General features: G+C 37.8%; 2 protein-coding genes across 3 annotated transcripts; one reads left to right on the top strand and one right to left on the bottom strand.

Annotated features, from left to right (window-relative positions):
- The first annotated feature begins 2,542 nt into the window (after positions 1 to 2,542).
- Positions 2,543 to 7,534, top strand: LOC107767704 (transcription termination factor MTEF18, mitochondrial). 2 transcript variants are annotated; one of them, XM_016586790.2, is made up of 2 exons: positions 2,543 to 4,665; positions 6,803 to 7,534. In XM_016586790.2, the coding sequence occupies exons 1-2, from the start codon at positions 3,016 to 3,018 to the stop codon at positions 6,908 to 6,910; spliced, it is 1,758 nt and encodes a 585-aa protein (XP_016442276.1). In that variant the 5' UTR covers positions 2,543 to 3,015; the 3' UTR covers positions 6,911 to 7,534. The 2 variants fall into 2 exon arrangements, with proteins under 2 accessions (XP_016442276.1, XP_016442275.1); XM_016586789.2 differs by lacking the exon at positions 6,803 to 7,534 and having other exon boundaries at positions 2,549 to 4,830.
- A 692-nt stretch (positions 7,535 to 8,226) lies between these two features.
- On the bottom strand, positions 8,227 to 13,177 carry LOC107767703 (BTB/POZ domain and ankyrin repeat-containing protein NPR1-like). Its single transcript, XM_016586787.2, has 4 exons — positions 11,922 to 13,177; positions 10,157 to 10,907; positions 9,195 to 9,392; positions 8,227 to 8,651 (listed from the first exon to the last, which is right to left on the bottom strand). Exons 1-4 carry the CDS (start codon positions 12,474 to 12,476, stop codon positions 8,413 to 8,415), a joined length of 1,743 nt encoding a protein of 580 aa, XP_016442273.1. The 5' UTR covers positions 12,477 to 13,177; the 3' UTR covers positions 8,227 to 8,412.
- Between the last annotated feature and the right edge of the window lie 6,748 nt (positions 13,178 to 19,925).

Consider the following 19,925-nt stretch of genomic DNA (forward strand, 5'->3'; position numbering starts at 1 on the left):
GCTTAACAAGAAATTATTTCATGAACAATGTAATTCGTTTTATCATTTGCTGATATCACCAACTCCAAGGAATCACGATAAAATTTCAACGTAATTAATTAAATAAATAACTTACTACGTGACGATAGAATGTTACAAGAAAAATATGACGGGGATGAAATGTGAAATGATCTCGTAATGAAATGGCCGCTCTGTTTTAGATCATCACGACCATATGAATTTCCCTGTTAAGGCTGTGAACTATTTAGTATTTGGTCCTGCTAATTATTGAAATATTATCACTTTAAGTCTATTAATTTTGTTTATATGGTATTATTTAAGGCTGGGATAAATATGAAAAAAAAATACTTGCTTTAAATTAAATGATTATCATTTAAGGAACGAGTTTTAAATTTACCTTTGAACTATGCTAAATAAGTTTTTCCCATTCCGTTTATAGTTAAGGTCCTATTTCCTCCGTTTAGAGTAATTTATTAAAAATGGTAAACTACACTAAACACCTCTATGATGGTAGATATATTCCTATATTTTGTGATCGAACACTTGCATCTCCTATACATGAAATGTAATATGTTATCCAATTTTTTTTAAAATCAAACACTTAAAACCTTATATACAAAGTACAAATCGGAGGAACTCTCACGTAACTAAGTGAATTTAAATAATACGAAGCAAAACAACAAAAAACTAAAACAAAATATGAAAATTCATGATATTAACTAAATATTTTATATTTTAAAAATATAAACTGCTCACATGTTTAATGCAAGAAACAATCCACGTATTCGATGTAGATTATAAATTAGCTTGTGGCCATTTTCTATTTAAGAGTTCAAAATATACATATTTTACAAAATGTTTAATATTTTCTTTTTTAGCAAAGGGATGAATTATAATTTTTAACAAAGATTTTGTGTCTCTTTCGTACATCTCATAAAAACTGAATATAAATGAACTTTCCATTCGAATTTTCATATATCTTTTAATTATTTTTAATCTTTATAGTTACATATATCCCTCTTGATTTTTAAAGTTAATATGTAACACCCTTGTGAAATAGAATATTATTCAAACTAACGTATAAAGGGGGTTAAGTGTAGATTTCAAAATATAGCAAGTGTATTTACAACTATTTCAAAATATAATAAGTGTATTTATGACTAAGCCCCCGTTTGTCTATAAAATATTTTTTATTTTTTTCAATTTTTTCTTTTCAAATATGTGTTTGTCCATGAAATTTTATAAGTTTTTGAAAAAAAGTTTAAAATTTTCGGATTTATTTTTTCACTCACAAAAATGCAATATTTTTTCAAGTGAAATGCATGTCCAAATATAATTTTAAATTTCAAATACCATTTTTCAAATTAACTCCAAATATTAATATTTTTTCAAAATTTATACTATTTTTTATGTCCAAACGCCTATTAAGTCATATTACGGTGAGTTTAATGTAATTTACCATGTGAAATGGAGACTTGCTTCCGGTGTTTTGTGTGACAAGAAGGTGCCACCGAAACTTAAGGGTAAGTTCTACAGAGTGGTGTTCAGACCAACGATGTTGTATGGGGCTGAGTGTTGGCCAGTCAAGATCACTCATGTCCAGAAGATGAAGGTAGCAGAGATCCTTGAGATGGATGTGCGGGCACACCAGGTTAGATATGATCAGAAATGAGGTTATTCGCGACAAGGTGGGTGTGGCCCCTATTGAGGACAAGATGCGAGAAGCGCGACTTAAGTGTTTTGGTCATGTGAGGAGGAGGAGCACAGACGCCCGGGTGAGGAGGTGTGAGAGGTTGACATTGGAGGGCCTGCGTAGAGGTAGAGGTAGGCCAAAGAAGAGGTGGGGGAGAGGTGATTAGCCAAGACATGGCGCAACTTTAGCTGATCGAGGATATGACCTTTGATAGGAAGGTATGTAGGTCGAGTATTATGGTAGTAGAGTAGGTAGTATAGAGTGTTCATAACAGTAGTATTGGCACGCAATCTCGCTTTCTGTTGGTAGTAGGTTTTTGTTATTTTCTTTTATTGTTGACCACCTTACTATCTTGTTGTTTTATCCTGCTTTTATATGACTTTTTGGTACTATCCCTTCTTGTCTATATTTTCATTAATATGGTGCTTATACTTTCCTGAGCCGAGGGTCTATTGGAAACAGTCTCTCTATCCTCACAAGGTATGGGTAAGGTCTGCGTACACACTACCCTCCCCAAACCCCACGGTGCGGGATAATACTGGGTATATTATTATTGTTGTTGTTGTTACCATGTGAAAAATACCAATTGTTCGCTCCGTCTCAAAATTTTGATTGTGTTTCTCTTTTAAGAGAGGTTTGGACTATTTTATCTTTATTTATGTCTTAAAATATAATCTTTCTTTATTAAATATTTACTCTACTTACGTATTATTTCTATTTTTTAGAATAATGAATATTAAGGGTAAAATGAGAAAAAATAATTAATTTTGTCTTAAACTTTAGACAATTATTTTTAGAAATTAGGAAGGAGTAAAAATAAAAATAAAAGACAGAAATAGCAGGAGGTTTGTGGGGTGGGGGTTTGAACTTTGAAACTCTCGACCAAAAACCAGACCTTTTTCCTCCTCCTTCTAGGGTTTTAGAATTTTATAGTACTCCCTCTTTGTATCCAACGCTTAGCTAAACCCCTATTATCTTCTCTGTTTCTAAGGCGTATTTAAAATACCTGTCATAAGAAGCCATCGTATCTTGGCTAACCGCGGAGAAAGGAACAAAGCAGCTCCAAACTACAATCAGAGGTATCAATTCCACAACCTGCTCTGTACAGTTCTAAACTTCTAATTGCACCATAAAGAAACCATCTTTTGCTGAACAATTGTTCATTAATCTGATCCTTCCAATGTATTTGTGCAAAAAATGAAAGACCCATGAAATTTTCTTGGACACTTGTTCATTTGCATAAGCTTTATAAGCTAAATATCATAGGAGTATTTTTTTTTCCTTTAGTCCAGAAATCAGAATCTATTGTTTGCTAACTTGAGATGCTAATTCGAAAAATCCGCAAAAGTGTATCTTGGAAAATGATATCTCAGCTCAATCACCTATTTATTTCTCCTATTTATGAAAAAGGTTCTAATTCTCATAGCCCCCAGAATTTTTCATCTTTGAATATTAGATGCTTTCGTAGTTCACATAATCCTAAGGTGTCTGTCCCCGAATCTACAACTCAAACACCCATTTCCCTTGTTGTCAATAAAATCTCGCGGGTTACAAGAACTGATGCACAAGCAGCTCTCTTTGATTACTTGCATTGTACAAGAGGGTTTAATTATGTGGATGCCGAACATATTAGCAAGAACTCGCCTCATTTTCTTCAAAGCTTGCTATCCAAGGTTGATAATGATCAAGACATAACGAGGGCGTTGACACGTTTCTTTAGATACCATCCTATTAATGAGTTCGAGCCATTTTTGGAAAGCTTGGGGTTGAGCCAATCCGAGCTTACATCTATGCTTCCGCGAAATTTGATGTTTTTGAGTGATGACAGTGTCTTGCTTGATAATTATCATGTTCTTTGTGATTATGGCATCCCTCGAGTTAAAATGGGGAAGATTTATAAGGAAGCGAGTGAGATATTCGGATATGACTATGGAGTATTGGATATGAAGTTGAGGGCTTATGAGAAATTGGGTTTGAGCAGATCAACGGTTATAAAGTTGGTGACTTGTTCGCCTACTCTTTTGCTTGGTGAGATGAATAGTGAACTTATTAAGGTTCTTGAGAAATTGAAAATCTTAGGATTTGAAAATGATTGGATCGGTGGATACTTATCCAACAGGCACTCCTACAATTGGGGTAGAATGCTTCATACGTTGCATTTTCTCAATGAAGTAGGATATAGTGATGAAAAGATGGCGTCTTTGTTTAAGATGAACCCTGCATTCTTATTTGAAGGCTCTGGGAAACGGATTTATGTATTGGTTGGGCAATTACTGAAGTTGGGTCTTAAAATGAATGATATATACTCACTATTCTGTCAAAATCCTAATATCCTATCTCTGAAGTGTGCTAAAAATCTCTGGCAGGCATTGTACTTCTTGTTGGAAATAGGATTAGAGACCGAAATTATTGCAAATATTGTATCTATACATATACAACTTCTGGGGTCACATTCTCTGAAGGGACCAAAGACCGTTTTGAGGGGCTTCAAGGGTGACAAGTGTCGTTTATGTGAAACTATAAAAGAGGATCCTTTGAATTTATTCAGATTAGCCTCAAAATCAAAAGTTAGCTTGGAGCAGATGACTTCCCAGAACCCAGGAAAATTATTTGAGAAAACTACTTTCTTGTTGAGATTAGGTTACTTAGAAAATTCAGATGAGATGGCAAAAGCTTTAAAGCAGTTCCGTGGACGAGGAGACCAGTTACAAGAGAGGTTTGATTGCCTGGTAAATGCTGGTCTGGACTGCAATGTTGTAATTAATATGATTAAACAGGCCCCCACGGCGCTGAACCAGAGCAAAAATGTGCTTGAGAAGAAAATTGATCTACTGAAAACATATTTAGGTTATCCAGTGGAATCGATTGCGTCATTTCCATCTTACCTCTGCTATGATGTTGACAGAGTCCATCTTCGGTTTTCAATGTATGCATGGCTGAAGCAAAAGGGTGCTGCAAAACCAACATTGTCAGTGAGTACTCTTCTTGCTTGTTCAGATGCCCGCTTTGTAAAATATTTTGTTGACATACATCCAGAAGGTCCAGCAATGTGGGAAAATTTAAAAAGTTCACTTCAATCCAGCTAAGATGATTTTCCATATCAGTTTTGATGAATAAAGTTACCATTTTTACCTCAAGCTGCTCTAAGTTTCTAGTTCTAATTGATTATTTAAATTTCCCACCTTTAAATGGTTTGTCTATGCTCTTTTTTTCTCTAATATGTCACTTGTTAGGAGATACACATCACTCAACTATACTTTGAAGCGTCAGAAGGGGGGATTGCTTGATTTTAGTCTGCTCTCGTTCTGTTGAAGAATTTTTCATCCCACTTGCTACTCCCATCATAGCCCCTTCTCTTCATGCTTTAGACGAGGGAACTCTGGATATTTAGGTACTTTCTGACCGGACAAGGAGGTGTCATGTACTCATTAGACTTGTAAAATAATAGATCTGATGTACGTACACCCTAGCTATCCTTCTGATAAGCCTTAGTATGTAGAGTTACCTGGTACCTGTGCTGGTGGGAGATAGTGGGTGCCCAGTGGATTAGTCAAGGCGCGGACAAGTTTGGCTTGGACACCAAAATTATTGAAAAAATCCAAGCCGCCCCTGAAGAAAAGTATGACTATGATTTTGGGTGCGATTACTTGTGGTCCATCAGAGGGCAAGTCAAAAGACCTGTATAAGAGGTTTTTCGATTTTCTCAATTTTCTTTTCTTTTTTTTCCTGGTCAAGTTTCTTATCCTGATTAAGGCTCAAGAATCTCTTTCCCAAGTGGGGACGGGAGGCTCTTAAGAATAAAGAAGACAATCTACTCTGTTACTATAAGAAGTGTACTTTTTTCGAGGGTTTATCGGAAACAACCTCTCTACTCCCTCGGGGTAGGGGTAAGGTCTGCGTACACACTACCTTCCCCAGACCCCATTTGTGGGATTTTACTGGGTTGTTGTTGTTGTATCAGCAGTGTTCCTTTTCGTTGTTTTTACGTTTTCTGTTCTGCCTCTGTTACTTCTCTTTCTGCTAGTATGCCCCTGATTTTCATAACAGATTGGGACATTGCTTGTTGAATACCAATTTTCTCATTCTATATACATGTTTCTTTTTCCCTAATGTTGCTCCAAAAATAACGAACTGTTTATGATGTATTGCTATGTCATTACAAAACAAAATTGTATTGGCCCCAAACTCTTTTTCTTGAACTGGCCATGATTTGTCCGCCTGCGCTTTCTTTTCCTCTCCACTATGGACACAACTCGACATAGTGTGTTGTATCTTGTTAGCTTATGAGGATGCTATATACTACTATTTCATATTTTATCATGACTCATCCAATTGGAGTATATTGGTGAATATTACTGCCTTCTATGCAATTTTGGAGCATCATTATCTCTATCCTTAAATTTATTACTAATATTCAAGGAGTAAATTCCAGAGAACATCGTTATCAAGCTGTGCTGCTGGAATAATTTTATGAATAAAATGCTAGATCATTTCTTCTCATTTGTCTTAAGCCTTGATCGACAGAGTACTAGATATTTGTACTAGTGGTAGCTGGTAGGTAGCTAGTGGACTGATCGAAGTGCACACAAACTTGCCTTACACCACCTTCATAAAAAAAGCATCCAGAGACACGTGTTATGTCTCAGAATGTCCATTAATGAGTTCAATATTTGTTCTTTCTTAAATGTCTTTGCAATGCATCAAGTAGGTGCCGATATGTACAGCAGGAAAGGATTCTATCTTCTGATGTCTGTGGAGAGTTGAGAAAATCCACAAAAATGTAAACCAAGATTACAAAAGTTGTAATGCTCGGAATTTTACACATGGAAAGGCCTGTTAACTAGTTTAAAAACACCTGCAATTTTTTGCTTTCCAAATTGTCCAAAAATTGTACAAAGGAACAGTATGTCAAATGTATTTGATTTACTATGTCTTCAATGGATGAGGGAGCCACTAATTTCACTCCAAAGACATTAAGGAACACTGTCCACACCTCCCATGAATATCTACAGTAGTACAGTGTATCAGTAAGTTTTCAGGAGATTCTGCTTGTAACTTGCATAGGCAGCAATAGCACCTGTTACTTAGACTGTGTACTCTTTTTTGTAGGTTGTCCTGCGTGAGCCATGCCCCATTCATGGCAATCCAGCCAAAAACTTCAGCTCCTTCATATTATTCTCCAAGGCCGGTATCTTTCACATTTGGCTTCTTTGGTAGAACATTCTAACCTTAAATAAATCTATCCTTTTCCCCTTCCCAAACCAATTTATCCTGTTTATAATGTATCAAATCAATCGCAATTCTCCAATTTACTTTAATTGACTCACTCTTTCATACTTCCCTTTCTATAATTAGCAATGATTGCTCCCTTGCTCCTCACTATGCAGTATACATCTGGGAATAACTGTTTTAAGTTTTGGTGTCTCTAAACTCTAGAGGTCAATCTACAGTCTTGTCTTCCTTGCATCTTCCACTCAGACATGTACTAGTTTAGAGAACTCCTTCCATAGACAGCTAATGGTTCTCTCCATAATTCCATGTGTTGGTGGTTTGTCTTGTGCATCAGTTCCCCTGCATTCGTACTTGGCGAAGATTACTTTCCTCCATAGGGCCGCTGTATGAAGTCTCATGGTTTCCTTGCGTAGTTAATCTAGTCTCTTCACCAAATTGATTGTTCTAGATTTACTTACCTATGTGACGAGTTACTCTGAAGTTGGCCTATTTGGTGATGGATATAGGCTTTGTAAATATGTAGCAGAAACAACCCAACATAATGCCATTTGTAAACATATTTTTTACTTCTGTCTGCATTAATGCTTCACTTAGGTTATCTTGTTCAGGTTAAGGTTTGCCCAGAACTTATTATATATCCGGGGAACCATTTATGTAGTCTTGTCTTTGATGTAGTGTAACTAATTGCCATTCAAGGTTTGGGAAAAAATTACTGCGTTTTCTCCCGGATCTCTCACAATTTTTACTCGTTTCATTGACCGCTAGGCGACACTCTTGAATGCCTCGAGCAGTAATTATTTAATGTTTCTGTGTACATGTGTTTAAGCCGTGAGGATCTTTTAGACCCATCTAGTTCTTTGCCAACTGGAAACATAGGAATTAAATATTGTGATGAAAGGTTTTGGAGGATTATATGTAATCATGATTCTTTCAAAAAGACAACTCAACGGAGAATAAAGTGGAAGAGCAGCATTGAAATTTGAAGGAGAATCAAGATTTCACCATACGCAAGCCAAATGAATAGTTTGCACTGATTTATCGAGCTGTAATTAGCTGACTATTTCCTCTATTCACCAAGACCACATAATTTCTTTGTAGTTTGTTTCTCATATCATATGTGGGTCATGCTAAAAGGACTAACTTTGTTAGTATTTTCTGGCGATCCATTCAATCAAGTAGAATATAAATATAAAAAAAAGACAAAGTGATGATCCAGATATCTCTACATGCTGACATAATATACTAATAAACTTCCCTTAAAAGTGAATCATTTTTGCATAATTAATATTTCCGCAAGCTCGTTTCTATGCAACTCTCTTTCTAGTGTGAAAACATGATAGTTTAACAAGCTGAATTAGGAAATGGATAGTGACAGAGCAGGCACTCTAATGAAGGTTATACAAGATAAGTCTTTTGAAATCTATTAATCTTACATCCAAAACTGAGATGGTAGAGAAGTAAGAGAACTTATAGGACAAAACCGTTACTCATAGTTTCCTACGTTTGACACAAGAGGAAAAGGAGGACAAGCCAGAGCTATGAAGTTCAGCCTTGTCTTTGTTAAATGCCCGTTGAACGTCATCTTTGAGCTCCTTAAATCGCTTCCTCTTGATCTTTTGCTCCTCTGGAGTGCCCATCTCAAGGAAAATTAAGTCGGGTAAGTCATCCTCCATAAACTTATCCAGAACTTGGGAGCAATGCGGAAAGTAGCGCTTGCCAAGCTCAACTGCAACCATGAAACAGAATCAATTAAGAATAATGACAAGAGGAAACTTGAAAATAAAATTCTGAAGGCATTCTCGATCCATGATGGAATCTATACATGTTTAAAAGAAATTGTTTAAGGAAAATATAAACCTGCTTAAGGAGCATATATAGTCATTCTTTCAAGTCACAAATCACAAAGGGTATTTGATGAAAAAGAAAATTGGAAATAAAGTGACGTACTATAGTCATGTAGTAGGTCAGCAAAACCCTACATACACATATTTATAATGCCATTTCTCCTGGATATTTTGGGGATTAACATCAGTTGTTAATGCTACAAACTTGGACCAATACTCTTAATTTGCATTCTTTGTTTTTTCCTTCTTTTCCTCTTTTTGGAGAATAAGGAAGGAGGACGGTGGGGGCAAAAAGTGGATTCAGGTCTAGATGCTCTTCATGTCACTTAAGTTGCTACTGATTAGATGGTGACGGAATTGGAAATAATAGGAAACCTGGTACATGTAAGACGATCTTAATAAATAGACGGGCTATCAGTGGATACCTGTCTTCGAGAGGGCTTGCATCCTTGAAAGAAGTCTTTCTTTCTGCTTTATGGGTGTCTCATTCAAATCAACCTCCCTCAAGTTTCCAGATGAACTTTTAGATGCCAAACGGCCCGCGAATTCAGCTGCTGTCTCAGCATTCGCAATTTGCATGGCTAGTCTGGCTTCAAGAGGGAACAGTAATCGTGCAAATGCCACTGTAATACAAAAGCCATCATGAAATTACTTGCTCTGCGATCATATTTAACTCATGCGAGGGCCACAACAGGCTCATCAAAATTGAATGTGAAACCAAATCAAAATTTGGCCGATGAGATATTGCACGTGACAAAAACAAACACCCTGATAAATGATAACATCATGGATGCATCCCAAGTCATTATATAATGCAGAAGCTACTCTGTGTGTGTTTGTTTGTTCTTTTTTTTTTTTCCCTTTTGGCTGGATTAGTCAGTATACCCTAGATTCCCTCACTCTCTTTGTGGCATCAACTGGTATTGTGATCAGCCTGATTGTCCAAGAGATGGTAGAACTGTAGTTCATGTACCAAGACTTGGCCCCACTGAGATCTTCCCCTAGAATTTAGAGAAATAATGAACTAATATAAATGACTTTTAACAGGAGGTGAGTATCTACTAATCAACAATGTATCCTGGCGCAAATAGGTCAACATCTTCGTTATGTATGCCAAGCATACCATGCTTTCAATATTAACTGTCAAGGTTTCCCTACTACTCTCTGTGTAGTTTTCCAAATTTGATCATGATCTAATGATATGAAATGCTTAAATCTTAGTCACATAACTACTATCAACGAACAAGGTCCAGTAGGACTACTAATCTTGCTTGGTATTAACTTTCAACCAAGGAAATCTAGCTTCCAGAACCAGAAGACTAGAAGTTGCTTGTGCCTTGGTTGGTAAAAAGAGGAAAACCCATGATTACCATATTATATAAGGTACCTCTATTTTCCAGGTAGTGCAGTTTCATGTGCAGATCATCGGCCAACATTTGGGAAGAAAGCAATGCATCTCCAGCCATTGGGTTGCGACGCATCTCTCTCTCCAAAACATCAATACATACCCGATCTTTGTTTGCTTCCTGGCCTTGTTCTGTTTTTGCATGGTACTCCTTAGGCCTAGTTAGCCTCCTACAGATACTAACAGCACTTTGCCCATCCAATGTAATCTCTGACACATGAGCTCCCTTAGTCAAAAGCGATACAATTATTGCTGGCTCCTTACGCATGGCAGCAATGTGAAGCACAGTGTAACCGCGAGTATTACGTAGATTGACATCAGCAACACCCAGTCCAAGAACCTCAGTCACAACCTTGGGATCACAATATGCAACAGCATAATGAAGAGCGTAGGCTTCATCTAAGCTTATCTCAGACTCGTTGAGTAGAAGCTTGACCAGTTCAACATCATCCGAATCTAATGCCTTGTATATCCTATTTTTTCTCTTTTCATGCAAGGGATCCACAGGTAGAACCTTACTTTCATCAACCTGACATTTCGGCCGCAATAATTTAATACTCTCTGCAACTTCAAAAGGAACCTCTTTCTCAATGCATATGATTTCAAGATCTGATCGTGCTACTCTATCAACGCAATGAGTGAGAAGCTCGCTCAATTGGCAATGAAAAGCAACTCTAAGTATTGGGATAACATCTTCCACAAGAGCCTTTCCAACAAAATTGATAAGGCGTCGCTGCAATTATATGAGCTCGTATTAGCAGACTGTACTCTTGATTGTTGCCGGCAAGGAAAAATTCTCTATATATTTTTGACAAATGCATCAACTTTTATGTAACTGGTAGCAGCCATAGGTTACATGCATCCAATATTCATTGTGTTGATTACCATTATGCAGAGCTGAAAGGTTATTGCAAAAACCACTACCCTCAAAACTTAAACTGCCTAAAGCAAATTATTAGACATGCATGCTAAACTCAAGCATATCAGTAAACTCCAACATTAGGCAATTCAAATTTACTGCACAATAACATCAGTGAGGTTCAAAAGGTTGTATCCATCAATGGCTTGGGGATATTCCATTTCAACTTGACAAGGTCCTTATTGCCGGGGGCGGATGTAGGTTCAATTGAACCCACAACTTTCGATGCGGAGTAAAAAAATTTATATAAAAATTCATTAAATTTGCAAAAATAGTAGATATGAACCCATAACTTTACAAATATTATGGGTTCAATGCTAAAAATTCTAAAAATTGAACCCATAGGATTTAAATCCTGGATCCGCCTCTGCAGTTATTGCAATGACCAACTTCTTCTGATTGAAACAAATCTAGAACTACTTTTCTCCTAACAAATAATATTGGACACTGAAAAGAGTATCATGATACAAGTAGCGACTAACGTATGAATAAATGAATGAATTTGGATTCATAGCACAATGTATTGCAGTGTATGATCATGCACAAAATCATGACATTGCAGAATATTCATTAACTGGATACCACTTTAATATGATTAACGTATTGACCTTCTACTTTCTTTGACAGATTGACAGAAGTTCAGAAGAAAAAGTCATTTCAGATGAAAATTTCACATAGAGATTTCATAATACAATCTACAGTCTAATTATCAGTTATCAACTAGACACACATAATCTTTTGTATTCGTCCTTGTTAGCTTGAATCACAACACCACAAAATCACTTGAAATGTACATTAACAGCAGAAAGCATGTCACTTAATACTTACCAGGAAAAGTGACACTAGCTCTGGAACCTGAAACACGGAAGAGGCATACATCAACTCCACACTAAAACTAATTGCTGGTCTGCAAGAGTCATGAGCACATATAGTGTCCGTACATGTTGATACCTCCGGAGGGAAATGCTTCAACTTTCCCGAGTACAAATAGCTTAAGAAAGTAAGGAAAGCCTCATATCCAACCTTACCATAAGGCAAAATATCGGTCATAGAATATCTTGGTTTACCTTCCTTTCCACAACTTCCCTTCTCTTTCCTAAAAAGATCCTGAAAAAATTTACTCCTGGCAGCTAATATACAACGGTGAACACCAAGCGAAACTCCCTCAACAACAATCTCAGCATCACTAAAATCAGTGCTGGAATCTGACAAGAGTTGTTCTAAATTGTTACTGAGTTTACTCAAGCTGATGATTTCGTAACTAGTCCCTGTCTCAGAGCCATCATAAGCATGTGTGTTTTGGCCAACGCCAATCGACCCATTCGATGTAATGGAAGATGAAGTAAAGCTTATAGATGATGATGGTTCAGCAGAACAATCCATTTCCCAATTCTAATGGTCTAAAAACATATACAAAATTTATCTACGTCTAAGATAGTCAAAGTCCAGAAAATCTAAAAATTTTAATCAATCACCAATACAACAAATTCCTCTCAAAGGACAAAAGTTGGACCAAAACTTTCCATAAGTTTTCTCATAACATTCAACTATGCTGACCAAGAAAAGAAGCAAATTCCAAACTACAACTCATATTCTCCCTATTACAGGTATAACCAAATCAACCCTTTAAAACTTTAGAAAGAAATTAACAATTCCACCCCATCTATAAACAACAAAACTGCAATTTCACAGTAAAAATACAAAGTGCAAATCTTCAACTGCTTGATCACAACTTACCCAAATGAAAAATTTACCAACTTCACATTAAAGTCAGGATAACTGGCAAATTTTGCAACAAAAATCTTCAACTGCTTGATCACAACTAACCCAATTGGGATAACATTCACTTCAGCTTAAAAACGAGAAAATTTGTAATTACAGAGCGAAAATACTGTATTTTTTTGAGCTAGATCCGAAGTGCAACCAAAAAAGATTAAAGGATTAGAATTCAAGAAACATTGTCTCTGGTTGCTTTGAGGAGACAGCGAATTGGACCCACGTGTCTCAGGGAAGTTTCGTAAGAAAATAACGCAAAGTTATTTTATTTTTTGGCTGTGTGGGGCTGTGCAGAAGAATCCATGTTCCTAATCGTTTTAGTAAGACTATATACTTAGACCCGATTCATGAGATATCTCATTATTTGGTATCGACCCGATTGTGATTTTTTTCATTTGTTTGGTTATTTATTTTGAGAAGTTTTTTAACAGAGAAGAATAAATTGTTTATAATTGCATGTGATGCTATTAGAAAATAGTTACTCTCTGTATCCTAGATTAACGTTTTGATTAAGAGCTCGCTTGGACATAAGAATTTTTTTTCCTTTTTTGCAAAAAATTTTAACTTTTTTCCGAAATTAACGTTTGTTTATAAAATTTTCAATTTTCACTTGAAAATGCATTTTGAAATTTTACGAAATTTTGAAAAACTCCAAAAGGCTGTTTTTCAAAATTTTCACTCAAATTACTCACAAAACTTCAAAAACAACCCAAAATTATATTCATGTCCAAACACAACTCTAATTTTCAAATACCATTTTCACTTGAATTTTTTTTTTACTTTTTTTAGAATTTTACAATTCTTATATCCAAATGCCACTAAGTTTATAAGGCCTAAGAACAATGCTAATTTTCTCTCTATCAGTGGCGGACCCATAATTTTGTGCAAGCGGGTTCAATCTTAAAAGTACATAACTTTAGTCGTAAAATAGTAGTTATCAAGTGAGTTGAAATAAAATATTTATATAAAATTTACGCAGTTTTAATCATAATTTATATATATAAACAATATTATTTTTTGATAAATCGGGTTCAGTTTAACCCGCTTACCACCACGTGCCTCCGCCGCTGCTCTCTGTCATTACAATCTTATCAAATAATCAGTTCTGTGATTTCATGTGGTTCCCGACTCCGAGTTAAATATTAACGTTATTATGGAGGGAAAAAAAAAAGAAACCGAGCTATTTGGCCCGACCCTTATTAGTATATGATACTCGACCCGTTTTGTGTTCTGCGGGTCCAGTGGCTCTTCGGTTGTATAAAAGTGTTTATTTATGTAAGGTGTTGGTTAGCGGGTGAAGTCGTTAAGCTGACGCAGCAGATGCTGTCACCTCTCTTTGTTGGCTTCTATACACGTCATTGGTATCGTCATTCTTCTTTTACGTTTTATTGCCGTTTCCATATGCATATAGTAACATATTTTCTTTAGTCTAATGTCATATTTATATATTTAAAAAGAATTTAATATTAAACTTTTTATTTTATTCACTTGACTTTTAAATTAAACTTTTACAGATACACAAATATCATGATGTATAAACTTATACCTCTTAAGTTTTTAAAATTATAAATTTTAAAATTTTTTTTTCTTAAATGTTGTACCGAGTGAAATGATCTTATATAAATAAAATGGGAGGAATCAAACTACCTCATATTATTTTATTAAAACTTTTTTATAAAAGAAAAATACAGCGTTAGTGGAATTGAGAATCTTGACTTTTATAATGAGTGTTTATCGATCATTTTCCTTCTTTATATACCTACCTTTTAGTTTTATACTATTGACGTCTTCATTAGAACGTGTAGTTGTTTGCCGCTTTTATATTAAATCATTTTAAGAGAAGAAATGATAATATTCTCTTTTGTCGTCAAATCAAAGTGACAAAGTCTTGTCATAAAGATATCAAAATTTGCATACGAAAAGAGAGAGAGGGAGAGAGATTTAGAGCATCTCTCTGATCTTATTCAGATATGAATCGAAACTTTGACCCCCAAAATTTTGAAGAATAGAATTTTTTTAATTAACAGAAATGTTTGCTTGATTACCAAAATAAATTATTTTCTAAAGTTTAAAAAATTTTAAAAAACAAAGGAAGAAGCCATTGTTTGACAAAAAAATATAATTTCCGGTTAAACTATTAAATTTATATGATGAAAGGGCTAAATCTAGTTAAGGATAATAACTCAAGATATTAAGCAAAAAGAGGCACGGTAGAGAGACAAATTTTGTATATGGTTGATGACAATAAATGTAAAATACTCTTACAACAAGAATACTAAGTGAGATATATCTAGCAATAAATATCTATAAATGGCCTTTATGTAAACAAAGAGAATGATTCACCCAATAATGAATGGACAGAACGGATATTCTGCCTGAAAACGGAGTATGACGGATAGATCCAAGATTCGTATGAACAATCCTTGGATCTGATGAAAAAGTAGGGAATAACATGAACAAGAATGTTTATAAAAAGATAATCTTTGTGCTTGTGCCAGAGAGAGAGTTTTCTTCTCAAAAGTGTTCTTATCAGCAATAATATTACATGACCCTATCATTGTCTCTTCTTTCTATAAATATGAGGTATTTTTTTCAGGAAACCCTAATAGTACAAACATTAGGAATATTCACTAGAATATATATTCCCCTTTTAATACCATGTAAATAGTTGTTTATTCGAATGAGGTTGAATGTAACCTTTAATTAATTGAGGTCGTGGGCCGAAGAGGTGTTTATTCTAACGAGGTCGAATGCAACCTTATATTAACTAAATGAGTTTGTGGGCCGAGTAGGTGTTAATTCGAATGAGGTCGAATGTAACCTTATATTAATTGAGTAAGGCCTTGGGCCGAGTAGGTGTTAATTCGAATGAGGTCGAATGTAACCTTATATTAATTGAGGCCGAGGGCCAATTAGGTGTTTATTCGAACGAGATCAAATGTAACCTTATATTAATTGAAGCCATGGGCCGATTAGATATTTATTCAAACAAGGTCGAATGTAACCTTATATTAATTGAGGTCGCAGACCGAAAAAGTGTTAATTCGAACGAGGTCGAATATAACCTATGATTATTTGAGGCCGTGGGCCGAAAAGGTGTTAATTCGAACGAGGTCGAATGTAACCCTTACTTAATTGAGGCCATGGGCCGAAAATGTACTAATTCGAACAAGGTCGAATATAACCTTTAATTATTTGAGGTTGTGGGTCGAAAAGGTATTAATTCGAACGAGGTCGAATGTAACCCTTACTTAATTGAGGTTGTGGGCCGAAAAGGTGTTAATTCGAACGAGGTCGAATATGACCTTTAATTATTTGAGGTTGTGGGCCGAAAATGTGTTAATTCGAACGAGGTCGAATGTAACCTATACTTGGGGAGAGTGGGGATAAACTTCATATGCTTGTGCTTTATTCCTATTCTCGGAGAGATTTACATATTTTTCGGGCGCTGGCTGGTAGTTCAGTCCCAGTCCCAACCTATCTAGTCCCTTCATTGGTCGAACTGAAAAAATAGTGAGAGATCGAGCAATGAACTGGTCATCTAGTGCCCTCGTCTGTGCGCACCTCAATCCTGAAGTATCCCCGTCCTCACCTCGTTAAAAACCTCCTCGAGAAAACCCAATTGGGACAAAACTCGAGTGAGGGAAAAAGAGTGCGACTTTGGGGACCCCGTCCTTTAAAAGTTGAAGTACTTGAGGTGTGTAGTATTCCAGTTGTTTGGTAGTCACTTTCCTTCCATTGTTTCTAGTGCGAAGACCCTTTGCTTGCCGCTGCCGTGACTTTGCAGTGGTCGTCCCAGTTTGTTCCTAGTTTGCCTTCCCGTGGGTCTTTGCTTGCTTGTGTTTTAACTTTCAGCACGTAGTCCCCGACTTTAAGCGGTCTGATCTTTGCTATTTTATTATAGTAGAGTTCTGCTTGCTGCTTTTGGGCGACCATTCTCACATAGGCCATATATCTTTGTTCCTCGACTTCATCGAGCTGCTGCCTTCTAAAGTCATCGTTCTGGGGTACACTTTCACGGAAGTATCTTAGGCTGGGCTCTCCGACCTCGACTGGTATTACTGCATCAGTCCCATAGACTAACGAGTATGGTGTTTCCCCTGTGCTCGTTTTTGGCATTGTTCGGTAGGCCCAGAGTACTTCTGGTAATATCTCAGGCCACAGTCCCTTGGCGTCTACGAGCTTCTTCTTCATGATGTTCAGTATTGACTTGTTGGAGGATTCCGCTTGCCCGTTACCCGCGGGGTGGTAAGGCGTTGACAGTATTCTTTTGATGTGCCATTTTTCGAAAACATCGGCGACCTTCTTTCCTGCAAATTGAGGTCTGTTGTCGCAGTTGATTTCTTTGGGGAGACCAAAAAGGCATATGATGTTCTTCCTTATGAAGACGATTACTTCCTGTTCGCGTATTTGGGCGAATGCTCCTGCTTCCACCCATTTAGAGAAATAATTAGTTAAAACTAAGAGAAATCGTACGTTACCTCGTCCAGCCGGGAGGGGCCCATGATATCTATTCCCCATTTGATGAATGGCCAAGAGGAAGTTACTGAGTGTAGGTGTTCGCCTGCTTGGTGGATCATTGGGGCGTACTTCTGGCATTGCTCGTATTTTTTTTACGAAATCTGCGACCTCCTTTTTCATGGTGGGCCAATAGTATCCTGCTCGGATGAGACACCTAACCAAAGCTCGATTGCCGGAATGAGCTCCATAGTGTATTTCGTGCACTTCTTCAAGGACGCATCACGTCTGATTTGGGCCCAAACATTTCGCTAGGGGGGCGCCATATGTCCTTTTGTACAAGTCATTGTGAACGAGGTTGTACCTGGCTGCTTGCATTTGCAGCTTCTTGACCTATTTTTTGTCACTGAGGAGTGCTCCGTCCTACAAATATATAATAATACGATTGCGCCAGTCCCAAGTTAGGTTTATAGTTCTTACCTTGATTTGGTCTATCGACGAGTTGAGGAGGTGGACCATATTTTGGTCTCCGGTTGTGATGTTTTTGGTGGCAGTCGCTAATTTGGCGAGGCCGTCCGCCTCGATATTCTGTGCTCGGGTAATCTGATTGAGCTGACATTCGTCGACTCGGGTAGTAGTTTGCAGATTTCGGTCTGGTATTTTTGTAACCTCTGCTCCTTGATTTGTAAAGTCCCTGTGACTTGGTTGACCATGAGTTGAGAGTCGCAGCGCAGCCTTAGCCGATTCACCCTGTATTTAAGTGCTAGTCTTAATCCTGCAATTAAGGCCTCATACTCGACCTCGTTGTTAGCCATATCCGGGAATCTTATGGACTGGCGAATCACTTCGTCTGTTGGGACTTCGAGTACGAGTCCCAGCCCAGACCCCGACGCGTTAGATGCATCGTCAGTATATAGGACCCAGAGGTCGTGTATTTGGAAAGGAGCGTGGACAGCTTCCTTTTCGACTTCGGGCAATATCTGCATACTGAAGTCGGCGAGGACCTGAGACTTTATTGCCGTTCGCGGTCGATACGTAATATCATGCTCGCTTAGTTCAATTGCCCATTTGGCCAATATGCCTAAAAGTTCGAGTTTGTGCAAAATGCTTCTTAGGGGGAAAGTCATGACGACTGAGATGGGATGGCATTGGAAGTACGGCCTAAGCTTCCGTGAAGCTACGACTAAGGCCAGGTCCAGTTTTTCAAGGTGGGGGTACCTCGTCTCGGCGTCGACCAGCATCTTGCTAATATAATAGATGTGAGATTGCGTACCTTTTTTTTTCTTGGACTAAGACTCTGCTCACAGCTACCTTGGACACAACGAGATAGATGAGAAGAGGCTGTCCTGGTTCCGGTTTTGAGAGCAACATCGGCGAGGATAGGTACACCTTTAACTCCTTCAGTTCTTGAAAGCACTCAGGGGTCCACCGGAGGCCGTTCTCTTTTTTGAGTACGCCAAAGAACTTGTGGCACCTATTGGAGGATCGCGAGATGAACCTTGACAGAGCGGTTATTCGGCCGGTTAGCTTCTGGACTTGCTTTTTGGTAGTCAATTGCTCCGGTATACCCTCGATGGCCTTGATTTGGTCGGGATTGACCTCGATACCCCGCTGTGACACTAGAAAACCTAAGAATTTCCCTAAGGCCACGCCGAATGCACATTTCTCGGGGTTCAGTTTCATGTCGTATTGCCTGAGTATGCTGAATGCTTCTCTTAAGTGGTCGATGCGATCTTCTCTTTTTTTGGACTTGACCAGCATGTCGTCGATGTATACCTCCATCGTCTTTCCGATTTGTTCTTTGAACATCTTCGTCACCAACCTTTGGTAAGTTGCCCTCGTGTTTTTCAGTCCGAAAGGTATGACTCTGTAGCAGTACGTCCCCTGGTGAGTGATGAAGGTGGTCTTTTCCTGATCCTCTTCCGCCATAAGGATCTGGTTGTAGCCCGAGTAGGCATCCAAGAAACTTAGCAACTCGTGCCTGGTTGTCGCGTCGATGAGCTGGTCTATGTGGGCAATGGAAACGAGTCCTTGGGGAAGGCTTTGTTTAGGTCGGTGAAGTCCACACACATCCGCCACTTAACGTTCTTCTTCTTCACCATGACCACGTTGGCGACCCATTGGGGGTACTTTGACTCCTTGATGGAACCATTTTCCAATAGTTTTTCCACTTCTTCGCGCACCGCGTTATTAATTACGGGGTTGAACTTACGTCGAACCTGCCTTACTGGGGGTAGAGTGGGTTGACTTTCAATCTGTGAGTGGCGATCTCCTTTGGGATACCTGGCATATCTGCAGGGCTAAAAGCAAACAAGTCTGTGTTAGCAATTAGAAATTTGCGGAACTTACCCGGTTCTTGGAGTTTGCAGCCAATGTAAGCTTTCTTGCTATGGTCGTTAACGTCTAGCTGAACGGGGTCGAGGTCCTCTATGGTCGATCCTGCGGCTCCGGCCACATCGGGGCTCTGATGATGTCATCGCCTACCGACCTTAGCCCTATTGATTTCTATGCTTCTTTCTTGGGATGCGGCCGTGTAGTCTAGGGCGATGCGGTAGCACTCTTGGGATGTGTGTTGTTCCCCGCTTATGCTGAATATGC

This window comes from Nicotiana tabacum, chromosome 17 (assembly GCF_000715075.1).
Source record: "Nicotiana tabacum cultivar K326 chromosome 17, ASM71507v2, whole genome shotgun sequence".
NCBI lineage: Eukaryota > Viridiplantae > Streptophyta > Magnoliopsida > Solanales > Solanaceae > Nicotiana > Nicotiana tabacum.

What these genes read in the sequence shown, in the direction of transcription:
- LOC107767704 (XM_016586789.2), top strand. Translation starts at nt 3,016, where the DNA reads ATGCTAATTCGAAAAATCCGCAAAAGTGTATCTTGGAAAATGATATCT.
- LOC107767703 (XM_016586787.2), bottom strand. Translation starts at nt 12,476, where the DNA reads ATGGATTGTTCTGCTGAACCATCATCATCTATAAGCTTTACTTCATCT. An exon ending in AGCTAGTGTCACTTTTCCTG is followed by an intron (nt 10,908 to 11,921) that starts GTAAGTATTAAG and finishes ATATAATTGCAG; the next exon opens with CGACGCCTTATCAATTTTGT. An exon ending in GCAAGCCCTCTCGAAGACAG is followed by an intron (nt 8,652 to 9,194) that starts GTATCCACTGAT and finishes TCATGGTTGCAG; the next exon opens with TTGAGCTTGGCAAGCGCTAC.